Raw genomic sequence first — 15,990 nt, forward strand, 5'->3', positions numbered from 1 at the left:
CTGGCTCTGTGACTCAGAAGGGAAGAGGGGGAGAAAAGGTATGCTGTGGTGATAGGGGATTCATTAGTTAGATTAGACAGGAGGTTCTGTGGGCAAGAATGTGATTCTCGGATGGTATGTTGCCTCCCGATGCCAGGGTCCAGGATATCCTGGATCGTCCTCAGTATTCTTAAATAGGAAGCTGAACAGCCATAAGTCATGTCCTACCCATGTCACTTAGGTACCAATGACAAGGGTAGGACAAGTGACGAGGTTCTGCATAGGGAGTTCAGGGAGTTAGGTGCTAAATTAAAGGGCACAACCTCCAGGCTTGTGACCTCTGAAATGCTACCCATGTCACGTGTGAGTGAGGCCAGAACTAGGAAGATTATACAATTTACTACATGGCTAAAGAGTTGGCGTAGGAGGGAGGGCATCAGATTTTTGGATCATTGGGCTCTCTTCCAGGGAAGGTGGGATCTGTACAGAAGGGACAGTTTACACCTGAACTGGAGGGGAACAACATCCTAGTGAGAAGAGTTGTTAATGCTGCATTGTGGGGTTTACATTAAGAGTTGTGGAGGATGGGAACCAGAGTGCCACAACAGTTGGTGGAGAGGTTTTGAGGCAGATGTTGGTAAGACCTCAGACAAAGTTAGGAATCAAAATGTTGAGCATGGTGAGACTAGTGTCATGAGCGCCCTATATTTCAATGCAAGAAGTTTTGTAGGCGAATGATAGTGCTGAAGATGAGGCAGTTGGTTTACAAACAGAGAAAAGGTAGAGGCTGTCGATAGGGCAAAACTGCAGTCAACAGGATGAGTTGCAATGTAAAAGGCAGACAAAATTGAAAAGGGTAAATAAAGGAATTAAGGTGTTATATTTGAATGTGCACAGTGTACGGAATAAGGTAGATAAACTTGTAGCACAGTTTTAGATTGGCATGTATGATGTTGTAGGCATCACTGAATCATGGATTAAAGAAGATTACAGCAGGGAACTTAATGTCCAAGAAAACACATTTGTATCAAACGGACAGGTAGGAAGGCAGAGGGGGCTGCATTGCTGTGTTGGTAAAAAATGAAATTAAATAATTAGAAAGAGGTGATATAAGGTTAAAAGGTGTTGAATCATTGTGGACAGAGCTAAGGAACTGCAAGGGCAAAAAGACCTTGATGGAAGTTGTGTACAGACCCCCAAACAGTAGTAAGGATGTGGTCTACAAATTACAATGGGAGATAGAAAATGCATGCCAAAAAGGCAATTTTACAATAGTCATGGGAGATTTCAATGTGCAGGTAGATTGGGAAAATTAGGTTGGTGCTGGATTCCAGGCGGGGCAATTTCTAGAGTGACTACAAGATGACTTTTTAGAGCAGCTTGTGGTTGAGCCCACTAGGGGATCAGCTATCCTGGATTGAATGTTGTGCAATGAACCAGAAACCTGAAATTTGAGAAGGAGAAGCTAAAGTCAGATGTATCATTATTACAATGGAGTAAAGGGAATTACAGAGGCATGATAGAGGAGTTAGTCAGAATTGATTGGAAAAGAATACTGGCAGGGATGATAGCAGAGCAGCAAAAGCTGGAATTGCTGGAAGCAATTCAGAAGGATATATACATTCCAAAGACGATGAAGTATTCTAAAGGCAATATGACACAAACATGGCTAACAAGAGTATGCTTTGGGTACTGTTGAACGTGTTTATGTTGTCCTAGATGGCATTCAGTTTCTTGAGTATTTTTTGAGCTGCACTTATCCAGGCAAGGGGAAGTATTTTATCATACTCTTCTTCAGTTCTGTCAAATGGTCCAGTCAAATCAAAAATGACACTGCGTGACTGACTTTCTGCAAAATTGCATTCTTCCTTTGAACTTGGAGCAAAAGCAGCAGGTCAAGGCAGGAGGACAGTATATCACAGCTTATGTTGGTGAAATCCTTGCCCCTGCACTCTGTCAGTATTTTTCAGATTGTGCATCAATCTGTTGACATGAGTCATCAGCTTTCTCTGCGTCATAAAATCATTGCTCCATTTCGGCATCTGACTCAAGCCAACTCATAAAGTCAAATGAACTTATCAGTTTTGAGGTTGTAGAGTGAGCAACTGTACTTATAAATCTTCAGCATCACATCCAGAAAATTTTTCTTGTCATTAATTGATGTATTTTATTATAGACATTATAGATACCCCTTGCACAGAAGGATTTTTCTTAGCATACTGTTCTCTATTGCACCTAAGCTTCCACGTTTCTTTTAGAGCTTTAGGTACCAAACTATAGCAGGAATAGTGCATTCACCTTTCAATGTTATAGTTTTCTCATGGAGATTCACTGTTGTTTTACATGTAGGCATAAATTGAACTGTACAATTATAGACGAGAAAGCAGAACACTGGTAAATCAGAACTTATATATATTGTACATATATTATGTACATGTTAAAGTTTTTCTTTCATTATGGGATATATAATACCAAGGGATGTTTAATGCTGCAGTATTACAATTGTAGAATATAATTACTTTAATTTATTTGTTGATATTTACAAATACCCATGTGTCAGATTTCACGAAATCAGAACGAAAACTGTTATTAGTGCCAAGTATCCAATCATTAGAGCTGGGATATAGCAGAGTTGAATTCCTTTGTGGATTAAGGGCTGAATGTTATGTGAACAGTTATCAATGATATACCAGATAAGAGCTAATGGTCATAGAATTATAGCAGCTTAAGTATAAAAAAATTGAATATTTCTATTGCATTATTCAGCGAAAGTCTTATTTCCTATCACATTGTGCAGATGGGCGCCTCTCTTTCAAATCAAAGCATCAGTATAAAAGCATGCCAGCTATAGTACCCTAAACTCATGGTTGTTGCATTCAGTTTTTTTAAGAGACAAGGAGGTCTAAGTTGTGGTGATTTTAATGGGAAAGTCAGATTTCATTAGAGAACTTAGTTACATTCACAACCACATTAATGTAACTCTGAATGTGGAATTGGATCACAATGCATCTTGGCAGAAAGCAAAGGTAAACTAATAAAATTAATAAATTAACTTTCCACACCTGATAGCACAAGAACCTCATCCCAAGAAAGGTGTTTTCAAACTACCTTGCATGTTTTTGATTCAAAATTAAAATTAGTTCAATTCTTCTGTGTCCAGTATTCTGAGATGTACAAGGATTGGTGTTCCTTACAGACCCATAGATAATTAAATTTATGAAAGACACATGCAGCTTGCAAAGGCAAAAATATTCATTCCAGCTCCACAAGATGTACTTAAGACCATTTTAGGGTCACCTCTTGATTCTGTTGCCTATTACTTCACTCCACCCAATTTCACTTTAGGACATTAGTCAACAATTACACAACCCAATCTTATTGCCAAATCATTTCTTTACCTAGAAACCGTGACAAGTAGCCACAGCCTGATGATAATGAATAAATAAATGAAACTAGCTGACCAGCTTGTTATACCGCTACTGCTAGCATCTTTTGACATGTGTATTGTGTGCTACAGCCACCTAATGCCCCTATGTGGCCAAGAACCAATTACTATATGTCATTATTCTGTGATGAATAATCAGCAAATATAAAGTGAAATTATTTAATTTTCAAAATGAAATGCAATATTGTGTTATTGTTTGAACAAATCAATAATTATAATATAATTAACACTGCAGGATAACAACTGTAACAAACTACATAACAGTAAGTACCATTGATGTTGAAGATAATGACTTACATATTGTCATGTACACGATTTCTCCATTCTTCTCTTTTCATCTCCTTCCGTGCCTCCTCCTCTGATGTGATTGATGTTGCCACCCGCAAGGTTGGCTCCAAAGGCTTGTAGCGCTGTTGCAATACTTCAGCAGTATCGCGGAAGGGACCCTGACAGGTACAGGATAAGGTAAATGTTTTATTGTCATGTTTTTTGACACATTATTGATGACTGAGGAACCTGTGCGTCTGTGTAAGTGCTGCAAGCTTCTCTATTGTAAATTATTTATAAAAGTAATACCTTTTGATATACAGTTACAAAGAACATGAAAGTTGATAACATTTTGTTGATAGATGACAATTCAAAAATATCCAGAGCTGGGCAAAAAGAGAGTTTGTATTTTAAACTGGTAATCAATATCGTATTCAGTTAAAATTATTTGCAAATAATGCAGAAAGGAGATATAGAGCTGGGCACAGTTGTTAAGCTTTGTAATTTACATTTTAATTACTACTCAATGTAATCACACTTTCTTCCCTTAAACCCCTCTCATTTCTAAATAAGTTTTAACTTAACCAGGTAGAATGGTCACAACTGTAATATTCTTTAAAAATACTAAAATATGGTGGCAATTAACATCCAAAATTGGGGTAAGGCTACATGTAATGGAACTAGACAGGAACATGCAAAGGTTTATTGGGAGAAGACGTTTGCAAATAAAAGGACATTTGGCAAGTGGGAGGCTTTTAAAAATGAAATTGGGAGAGATCAGGGCCAGCATAGTGAAGGGCAAGACTGGCAAGATTAACTGGTTCACGGGGAATACTGAGGCTTTGATTAGGAAAAAGGAGGCATATATCAGGTGCAGGGGTCAAGAGAATCTCTTGAAGGTTACAAGGGATGAAGGGGTATACAAGAGAGAAATCAGAAAGGTCAGGTGGATGTGAGATAGCTTTAGTAAATAAGATTGAGGAACAATGAAGTGCTTTCAGCGGCTGATTATAGATCGCAATAAATCCATCTTCCTGGTACATTGGACCCTTTCCAGTTCATTTATCGCTCATATTGGTCTACAGATGATGTCATAGCCTCTGCACTCCACTCCATCTTGTCCCGCCTGGAAAATGGTGCCTCCTATGCCAGGATGCTGTTTGTTGACTTCAGCTCAGTGTTTATTACCATCATGCCTCATATGCTGGTAGGTAAACAGTCCTCCTGGTCTCAACACCTCTCTCCGTAAGTAGATGCAGGACTTCTTGACAGAAAAGCCACAGTCAGCCCATGTTGGCAGAAATATCTCTAGCTTCATCAGGCTTAACACTAAGGCTCCCTAGGGCTGTGTGTTCAGCCCACTGCTGATGTATGACTGCATTGCTAGGTCCAGTTCAAAAGGAATCATCGTTCACTGATAACACAACAGTCGTAGGCCTCATCAACAACAACGATGAGACAGCATACAAAGAGGAGGTAGAGCAGCTCCTTGAATAGTGTGAGGATAACAAAGTGAACCTCAACATAGACAAGACCAAAGAGATGATTGTGGATTTTAGGTAGATGCAGGATGATCACTCCTCACTACACATACATGGCTCCTCTGTGGAGAGAGTTAGGAGTTTCTGAGAGTGCACATACTCGACTATCTCAGCTGGTCCCTCAACACCACCTCTCTAGTCAAGAAAGCATAGCAGCATCTTCATTTCTTAAGGTGATTGGGACAAGTGAAGTTCTGCCCAATGAAGCAGTGGAGGCTACCTCAGTAGATATATTTAAGACAAGGATGGATAGATTTTTGCATAGTAGGGGAATTAAGGGTTACAGGGGAAAGGCAGGTGTGGGCACGTAGCCAAGTGGTTAAGGCATTCGACTAGTGATCTGAAGGTCATGAGTTCAAGCCCCAGCTGAGGCAGCGTGTTGTGTCCTTGAGCAAGGCACTTAATCACACAGTGCTCTGCGGTGACACTGGTGCCAAGCTGTATGGGCCCTAATGCCTTTCCCTTGGACAACATCAGTGTCGTGAAGAGCGGAGACTTGCAGCATGGGCAACTGCTGGTCTTCCATACAACCTTGCCCAGGCCTGCGCCCTGGAGAGTGAAGACTTTCCAGGCGCAGATCCATGGTCTCGCAAGACTAACGGTTGCCTTTACTTTATTGAATGGCAGAACAGGCTCAATGGGTCAGATGGCTAACTCCTGCTCCTACTTATGTTTTTATATTCTCCCCCACTGCCAATTTTAACCAATTTCTACAGGAGCACCACCGACAGTGTCCTGACCAGGTGCATCGCCACCAAGTAAGGAAGTGCAAGGCATCTGACCACAAGTCCCTTTAAAGGATTGTGAGGACTGCTGCCAGGATCATCGGGTCTCTCTTCCACCTATTAGAAATATTTATCAGGAGCACTGCATATGAAGCACCATTATCATTGTCAATGATCCCTCCCACCCGTCTAACAATATCTTTGACCCCTGCCATCAGGCAGCAGGTACTGTAGCATTAGGACAAGAACTGTTAGGATGGGAAAACAGCTTCTTTCTCTTGGCTGTAAGACTACTGAACTCCCTGCCACCACGTAATTATCTTATCATATGGTCTTAGAAGCGTTATTCTGTTTACTTTTAACTTGAATCATAACACACCCGATTATTTGTTAATTTATTTGTGGGAATGTAACACAATATGTAATGTGTATGATTTACATATATGTACTGTGTTGTGCACCTTGGTCCAGAGAAATGTTGTTTCGTTAGTTAGTATGTATACTGTATATATCATTAGATGACAATAAATTGAACTTAAACTTGAAAGTCCTCAGAGATCCTATTATTATATTAAGAGCAAAACAAATAATCTGGAAAACAACAGAGCCCTTGAAAGATTAATGTGGTTATCTAGCTGTAGAATCACAGGAGATGGACAAAGTCTTAAATGAATAATTTTCATCTATGTTTACCATGAAGCAAGTCATAGAAGCTAGAGAATACAGTGAAGAAAATAGTGATGTCTTGAAACATTTCCACATTAAAAAAAGGAGGCACTGGTGGTCTTAAAATGCATAAAGTTGGATGAATTCTAGGGTGCTACAGGCCAATGTACACAACATCAGTGGTGGGAAAGATACTAGAGGGGATTGTGTGAGACAGATTCTAACAGCATTTGGAAAGGCAAGGTGTGAAGAGAAATAGTCAGCATGGCTTTGTGCATGGAAAACTATGTCTTGCAAATTTGATTCAGTATCTTGAAAGGTAATCAAGAGGATTGATAAAGGCAGGCAATAGATGCTTTAAACTATTTCAATACACTGTTGTAGTGAAATGATCTTTATGGATACTATGTAAGACAAGTTTTTCATTGTACCCCAATATACGTGACAATAATAAGCCAACTTACATGGACAATAGAAAAGCTTTTGATAAGGTCCTGCATGGTAGGTTAGTCTAGAAGATTAAATATCATGGGAACCAAGATGAGCTGGTAAATGGATACTAAATTATCTTGGTGGAGGAGAAGGGGTTTGTAGGGTATCTTTTTCTGAGTTGGAGGCCTATGATGAGCAGGGTGCTGGATACATTGTTGATTGTCATCTGGATGACAATGTAGTCACAGGATCAGTACATTTTGAAATTACTCCAAATTTAGTACAACACACAAAATGATGGATTAAATTTAGTAGTAAAGTGGACAGTGAAGAAGATAATCTGAGATTACACCAGGATCTTGATCAATCGGAAAAGTCTGGCAAGGAATGGCTGATTAAATTTAATTCAAACAAGTTTGAGGTCTTACATTTTTGATAAGTAAGTTGGTAAACTGGCTTATTATTGCCACATATCATGAGATAAGATGAAGAAATTGTTTTGAATACTAACCATACTGATCAATTCATAAGAATAGTGCACTGAGGTAGTACAAGGTAAAGTAAAAGTGCAAAATAAAGTATTACAGTTACAGAGAAAGTGCAGTTCAGGTAGACAAAAAAGTGTAAGGTCATAACAAGGTAGATTGTGGGGTCAAGAGTTGATCTTATCAAACAAGGAAGCCACTCAATAGTCTTACAAAAGCAGGATAGAAGCTGTGTTTTGGTTTGGTGGTATGTATTTCTAGGCTTTTGGATCAGTTGCTGGATCAGAGAGGGGAGAAGAGAGAATGTCCGTGGTGGGTGGGGTCTTTGATTATCCTGGCTGCTTTATTGAGGCAGTGAGAGTGTAGGAGGGAGGCTTGTGTCCGTGATAAGCTAAACTCTGCGGGTTTTTTTACACACATAGGCAGAGAAGTTGTCATACCAAGCTATGATGTATCTGGATTAGATGGTTTCTGTGGTGCATCGATAAAAATGGCAAATCGGTTTAGCCTCCTGAGGAAGAAGAAGCACTAGAGAGCTTTCTTGGACCAAGACAAATGATTAGTGATGTTCACTTCTAGGTACTTGAAGATCTTAACCATCTTGACTTCAGCACTGTTGATGTAAATAGGAACATGTGTAACCAGCCCCCTTCCTGAAATCAATGATAGCTTTTGTTTTGTTGAAACTGATGGCAAATTTGCTGTTATTGGAGGCTATTAGGATGTGCATAGAATGTATTAAGTTCATCAGGAAGGAATGAACTGTTCTTGGTAATGCTGCCTGATTTCACTTTGTAGCCTGTTATAGCATGTAAGCCCTGCTAAAATTGATGGAGGGTCTGTGACTCCATGTTGGGCTGGTCTTGTCACATGGTATCCCTGACAGCTTTACGGATTTTGTAACCTGTGAAAGTCAGGGTCACTTCATTTGAGTGCACAGTCCTAGACTTCAGCAGTTAAACTTACACAGTAAACAACAAGGCACTGGAGAGTATTTTAGAAAAGGGAGACTTTGGAACAAGTACATAGTGGCCTAAAACCAGTGACACTGGTAGACAGGGTCAGAAAGAAAGTGGCCAATGTACTTGCCTACATGGGTCAGGACACTGAGTACAAGAGTCGAGTGACATTGGTGAGACCATACTGGAATTACAGTATATAGTTCTGATCACCTAGTGTAGATGCAATGTCGTTAGCTGGAAAGGTTGCAGAAAGGATTCATAAAGATGTTAGCATGAATGGAAGGATTGAGTTATAAAGAGAGGCTGCATAGGTTGGGGTTTTTCCTTGGAGCATAGGAGACTGAGGGATAGCCTTGCAGACATATAAAAGACCACGAGGGCCACAGAGACAGTGCATGGTCGCAGCCTTTTATCCAAGGTAGGGAAGACTAAAACTGGTGGGCACAGGTTTATGGTGAGAGGGGAAAGATTTAAAAGGGAAATGAGGGGTAAGTTTTTCAAATGGGTGTTAGCTATGTGGAATGAGATGTAAGATTAAGTGATAGAGACAGGTGCAATTACAATATTTAAAAGACACTTAGATAGGTATAGTACATGAATAAGAGAGGTTTAGACGCACATGGGCTAAATGCACACAGATAAGATCAGCTAATGCATGCGACTTGGTCAGTAGGGACAAATTGAGCCAAAGAACCTGCCTCCATGCTGTAGAACTGAAAGATTCTGAAAAAAGGCAGCATTCTGAAAGATAAATAGGTAGAGCTAAGGTGTAGCTAGAGGGTGGCTTCTTTAAGCTCATTTGTGAAACAGCTTTAATTTCTCCTCCTTAATGTCTCTTTTCTTTCTTTTTCCAAGGTGGGTGAGGTTCAGTTGGAGTCCCATGATCTACCACTGCATTCAAACTGCGGTTCTTTACAGCGGTGGTTCCCACTCTTGGAGCTCACTGACCGGTCATTTTACGACATCCCAAGGATGCAGCCTGGAAGACATGCACCTTCAGGTTAGGATGGGCAAATTCCATGCCAGTGTCTCTGACTGAGTCATCGCCGGAGAAATGGAACATTGTGAACAGCAGATCGGCTGTCAGAGGCCCTTATACTCAGGAGATTTCTTTTTTTCTCTCTCTCTCTTTCTCTTGATGGTGGAGGAGTTTGTTGAAGATTCTCAAGTCAGGCAAACTCGGAATAAAAGTGACATGCAATAATTTAACATTGTAACAGCGACTGTATTGTTGGTCTCCCCTCATGCTGTGGTGGCACCTCTCTGTCTCTTGTTAGTGAGAGAGCGCCTGTAGCATGTCGAATTGTTGGGCGAACAATAGTTTTTGTTGGTGTGAATTATGGTCTCTCTCTGGGGGCTTTGCCATTGCTTGCTGATGCACTTGCTGAAATAAGTGAGGGAAGAGGAGGGGGAGGGTTGATGCTTTACTGCTGTTTGTGCTTGGAGGTTCTAACATTTTTCTGTCATTTATTCTTTGGGGTTCTGTTCTGTTTTTGTGGATGTCTGCAAAAAGTAAGAATTTCACGTTGTATACTGTATACATTCTCTGATATTAAATGAACAATTGAACTATTGAACCATTATCTTCCCAACAAAATCGAAGCACATTGATTGATTTTGACTGAAACCATGTTTCAATATTATATTCACAATATTTCTCTACAAAGGAAACTCTCCCATATTATGCTACCAAAATTGTCCTTCATCAGGACTGGGTAGGAAGGGGGCAGTAGCCAGAAAAATAAGGTGGGGGGAGGAAGGAATACAAGCTAGCAGCTGATAGATGACCCTGATGAAGGGTCATGGCCTGAAATATTGACTGTTTATTCCTGTTCATAGATGCTGATATTTCCAGCACCTGCAGAATCTCTTGTGTTTATGTAGGTTTGAGGTGAGGCCGGGTGAGGGGGAAGGTGGGTAGATGGCGGAGAAAGGATGAAAAAGAAGCTGTAAGGGGATAGGTAGGAGATATAAAGATCTGAAGGAGGAGGAATCTAAAAGGAGAGGGCAGTGATACATGGAATGAATGAAAGAAAGAGAGGAACTGGAGGAGGATGATGGGCAGGTAAGAGAAGGGCTGAGAGGGTAAACAGAATGAGGAATGGAAAAAGGAAGGAAGGAAGGATAGGGTGAATAACTGGAAGTAGAGAAATCAGTATTCATACCATCAAATTGGAGGCTATCCAGATGAAATAAGAGTTGTTGCTCCTCCAAACTGAGTTTGGCCTCATCATGGCAGCAAAGGAGGGTAGATATATCAGAATCGGAATGGGAAATCAAATTGACATGAGTAACCACCAGAAATCCCGCCTTTTGCGGCAGACAGAGTGAAGGTGCTCAGTCATCATTGCATCTATCTCCATGTGTCATAATGAATAGCTAAAAAGCTGGTTCTGCACATGGTGAAAGATCAGGCAAGAGAGGAAATCTGTTAGGCTGGGCATAGTTCATCTACTTGCTTCAAGGTAAAGTTCATTATACCAGTTCTGCTCTGCTAAACATAGAGAAAGACAAGATGATTAAGCAACACACATAAAAGTTGCGGTGAACGCAGCAGGTCAGGCAGCATCGATTGGAAGAGGAACAGTGGACGTTTCGGGCCGAGACCCTTCGTCAGGACTAACTGAAAGAAGATCCATCCCTCCCCCTCCTGTCTTCTCCTGTCATTTTGGATATCCCCCTCCCCCTCCCACTTTCAAATCTCTTACTAGCTCTTCTTTCAGTTAGTCCTGACGAAGGGTCTCGGCCCGAAACGTTGACTGTACCTCTTCCAATAGATGCTGCCTGGCCTGCTGCATTCGCCAGCAACTTTTATGTGTGTTGCTTGAAAGACTAGGTGTGGTAATTTATATTATAAAATAGATGAGATTTTATTTATTTACAGGACTATTGGCAAGACCATCTTCAATAAAGTGGTGAGTTTTGATTACCTGAGAATAAAGTGGTTAGCCACATCATTTAACTGCCACGGCCCTTATGAAAAAGATACTCCCAGAGCTCAGAGCTGGGGGGGGGGGGTGGGTTACACAATTGAGAAGAACTAGCAATAATGTGTGATTTAAACAGGAACATTCAATTTGCAGGAGAAGCTCAGACCAAGGTACTGGACTTCAGAGGTGGCAAGTGCTTTGGGTTTATTAAATCATTTCTGTGATACGCTTTATGTCACATGTTACATGTGATATGTAACCTACCAATAAGCAAATAAACAACAGATACTGGAAATATGAAATAATAAAAAAGAGAATAGTAGAAATAATTAGCAGGTTAGGCAGCATCCATGGAGAGAGAAACAGAATGAATGTTTCAGCTCCATGACCTTTTGTAAGTTGGCAAGTTGCATCCTTTATGCAAGAAGGCATTTAGAGGTACTTGAAAATGATGTTAGCATACTGATGGTAACTGAATATATTTGACAACAAGGTAGTTCATTGTTGATTATCCAATGTCCCTTGCAACTACAACCAATCATGGAATGTCTCTTGCAACTACAAACAATCAAAGGAGGATATCAAAGGGTTTGGCAGGCTAACATGTAATGCAAATTGAGAGTTAATAAGCATTTGAGGATTTTGGCCTGGTTCATCTTACTTTCTGAAGAGCAAACATCAATGTGCAGCATTAAATAATACAGAGATACCATTAAGATGTGCTGAAGATATGATGTATCTTAAGCAAACTACCCCAGCATCACTCTGGTGCAAAATAAAGTGCAAGATTCTCCTAAGTGATAAGCAGAAACTATCCCTTGTCTGACTCCAACAGAAACCAATTGCATTCAAATGCACAATGTCTGCTTGGTGCAGGTGGATAATAGTATGGTTGTTCTAAATGAATTCCACTGCTGTTTCTGATGTATAATTAGTGTGTTAGAACCAGGTGTTAGTATCTAATTAAACCATCATTCTTACTAATTTGGTTGGACTCAGAACTAATTGATTAAAAATCTAACATATTGCTATCTCCACAATTTAGTGTCAGGTTTGTGTTGCTTTTTCTGATCAATGGTGATTTACAAGATTGTTTTGGGGTGGAGGGTGACAAAGACATTATTGGTAATTGTCAAAAGGAAATGATCACTGCAAGGAAAATTGTGGTGTACAGGTAATGTGTCATTTGTATTTCCAAGCCAAATCTGTAGCAAAGTTTTGTGGCATTAGAGCATGTATTGTTTTCGTGGCTCATGGGCACAACTGGTGAAGCTGGCTTCTCAGAAAAACAAGGGTTTCTTCTTCATGATGGCCAAATATGCAACATGTAACAGATGTCAAAAAAGAGTGAGCCTGTCCATGCAGAGTAGAGCAGGTCACATCTGAGTAATCAGAACACCAGAATCTCAACTAGAGGACTCAAGTGGCATTTTCCTTTTTATTACCATGGTCCTGAGGTTGTGATTATGAATACAATTTCTAACATGACCACTAATGTAGACTGCAAACAGGAGCCAATGAGAGTGGAGAGATTCTTTATTGCCCAATAAACCATCGGCCTACCAATTGAAAAATGGCAGGAATAACATACTGCCTGAGAGTGAAGGCATCCTAGATACATGGCATTGACAATCAGCATCCATTTTCATGATCACGCACACATCACCAGCTTGTTTATCAGGTGAAAGGTTTTATGGTTCATATGAGCTCCGGATTTGCACATTGAACTCAGAACAATGTCAGTAATTTGTCTACTTGGCCTTTATCCTATCAAATCTATATGTCTGTGTTACCTGGCCTGTCCTATTATTTGATGATATATCCAAATTCAGCAGTGTATTCCAAATTCTGAGGCATGGTAGACTAGTCATCATTGCCTGAAATAATCCGTGGTTTAAACTGAGAGAGCATTCCAGGCACTAATAGTGGGCTGCAGGTGATAGACTCAAGACTTTGAAAACCTTAGCTTTCAGTTGAAAATTATAACAGCTAGAGGGAAATACATGGTTCCTAGAAGATTTTCCAGATGGCCAAACCTTCTCAGCCAGCCCTTCTTCCCCTTGTCATGTCAAACACATCCTTTCCTATTCTCAATCATGCCAGAGGTATAATAAGACCATTATTAAAGTGTACATTTATAGCTTCTTTTCACTGTTACCTTGAACTCACCACTCACTATGATTATTTCTATCTGCAGTCTTGTAATGAAGTATTCTCAGATATACTGTATATGACACCATAATACATTTGCAAAGTGGTTGTCAATCCTCCTAAATAGAATAGCCTTGTCCAGGATGTTTCAGTGTGTCATCCATAAAAAATATGGATATTTGTGATTTAATTTCACAAGGGAATCTGCATGGGAGCAGACAATATCTGGCTATGCTTCATATGCTTTACTCTCAGCCCCAACTTCCTTCCATTTCAACACCAGAAATAAGCCCTCTTCCTCTTCACTGAATTGTATGATCAAAATTCCAACATCCTAGCCCTTAATTCACTGGCTATCATAGTATTTGTGTAGTTATTGATATGCTTTATGTAATTATTGCTATGCTAGACAATACCTTCAGACTCATCCTTAAAACTCATCTCTTTCACCCATTTTTCTCTTGCTAGTCATTCACCAATTATAGTTCTAATCTCTTTCAGATTAAGGGACACAGAATTAAAAAGATATGATGGACCAGAACCATAAAATTCTGCAAAGAACCAGCAACTCAGATGACATCCAAATTAAAAAATCGATTTGATAAAGATCATTGACTTGTCAACTGTCTCCACAGGTGTTGCCTGACTAACATAGGTACTGAGTATTTCCTACTATTATTGTTTTTATTAACCTAATTAAAATTTTAGGGAATTTACCTCCCATCAGAACTTTATAATTATATGTTTCAATTCAAAAATATTCAGAGGGATCTTGGGGTCCGAGTCCATAGAACACTCAAAGCTGCTGCGCAGGTTGACTCTGTAATTAAGAAGGGATACAGTGCATTGGCCTTCATCAATCATGGGATTGAGTTTAGGAGCCGAGAGGTAATGTTGCAGCTATATAGGACCTTGGTCAGACCCCTCTTGGAGTACTGTGCTCAGTTCTGGTCGCCTCACTGCAGGAAGGATGTGGAAATCATAGAAAGGGTGCAGAGGAGATTTACAAGTATGTTGCCTGGATTGTGGAGCATCCCTTATGAGAATAGGTTGAGTGAACTCGGCCTTTTTTCCTTGGAGTGACGAAGGATGGGAGGTGACCTGACAGAGGTGTATAAGGTGATGCGAGACATTGATCATGTGGATAACCATATATAATAAGCATATAACAATTACAGCACGGAAACAGGCCATCTCGACCCTTCTAGTCTGTGCCGAACTCTTACTCTCACCTATTCCCACCGACCTGCGCTCAGCCCATAACCGTCCAATACTTTCCTGTCCATATATCTATCCAATTTAACTTTACATGATAATATCGAACCTGCCTCAACCACTTCTGCTGGAAGCACGTTCCACACAGCTAGTCAGAGGCTTTTTGCCAGGGCTGAGATGGCTAGCACAAGAGGGCACAGTTTTAAGGTGCTTGGAAGTAGGTACAGGGGAGATATCAGGAGTAAGTTTTTTTACACAGAGAGCGATAAGTACGTGGATTGGGCTTCTGGCGACGGTGGTAGTGGCGGATACGATAGGGTCTTTTAAGAGACTCCTGGATAGGTACGTGAAGCTTAGAAAAATAGAGGGCTATGGGTAACCCTAGGTAATTTCTAAGGTAAGGACACGTTCGGCACAGTTTAGTGGGCCGAATGGCCTGTATTGTGCTGTAGGTTTTTCTATGTTTCTATTATGGTAAACCTTTCACCAAATAAAAGACATTTATTTATCTTGGTTTCACACAAATTTTCATTCACTATTAATATTAACATATTGTTTAATGGCAATACAATTTCAGCATAAATGAACCACTGCATAAATTCAGATTAATTCTACTTATATTCTTCATTAGTTTCATGGTTTTGACTAACTAACTAACTATTCTTTGATCACTATTGCACTGAACTAAAAGCAGATTGAGTGATCAGTAGTGTGAGGGAGAACACCATTAAGCACTTTTTTAACAGAATATCTCATGTCTGCTTTTCCAAAAATTATATTTAACACTTTAAATTTTTTCATCAGGAGTAAATTAGTATAAATTCATACATTTAACAGGACATTTAAGGAGGGCAAATTTATAGATTCACACAAACAATCAAGAGTCTTACTAGATATTGATATACTACATATAGATACAATGATTTTCTGCACACTAGTTTCAGTACAATGCATTTGATATCTCAATATATATTCCCGGTTGATGACATGCCACGTCGTAAGGTTAAATATGTGAAATATACACATTATGCCTTTAAATGTTATAACAATTTACTTCCTATCCAATTCCAATTAGAATAGACCAGTATCCATTTTCTAACTCTAGTTACTATTGTGATATTATTTTTATCAAATACTGTGCACTTTTTCAATTGTAATTCTGAGAAAATTTCAAGCAATTGATATTTAATCA

At 39.7% G+C, this 15,990-nt stretch overlaps 1 protein-coding gene across 1 annotated transcript in view; it reads right to left on the reverse strand.

Annotated features, from left to right (window-relative positions):
* Positions 1–15,990, reverse strand: part of spata17 (spermatogenesis associated 17) — a 306,947-nt gene that overhangs the window by 180,971 nt on the left and 109,986 nt on the right. The window contains exon 8 of the mRNA XM_063057259.1: positions 3,722–3,870. Coding sequence (XP_062913329.1) covers positions 3,722–3,870 — 149 coding nt within the window. The remainder of the gene's footprint in view (positions 1–3,721; positions 3,871–15,990) is intronic.

The sequence above is a fragment of the Mobula hypostoma genome, chromosome 8, assembly GCF_963921235.1.
Source record: "Mobula hypostoma chromosome 8, sMobHyp1.1, whole genome shotgun sequence".
Lineage (NCBI taxonomy): Eukaryota > Metazoa > Chordata > Chondrichthyes > Myliobatiformes > Myliobatidae > Mobula > Mobula hypostoma.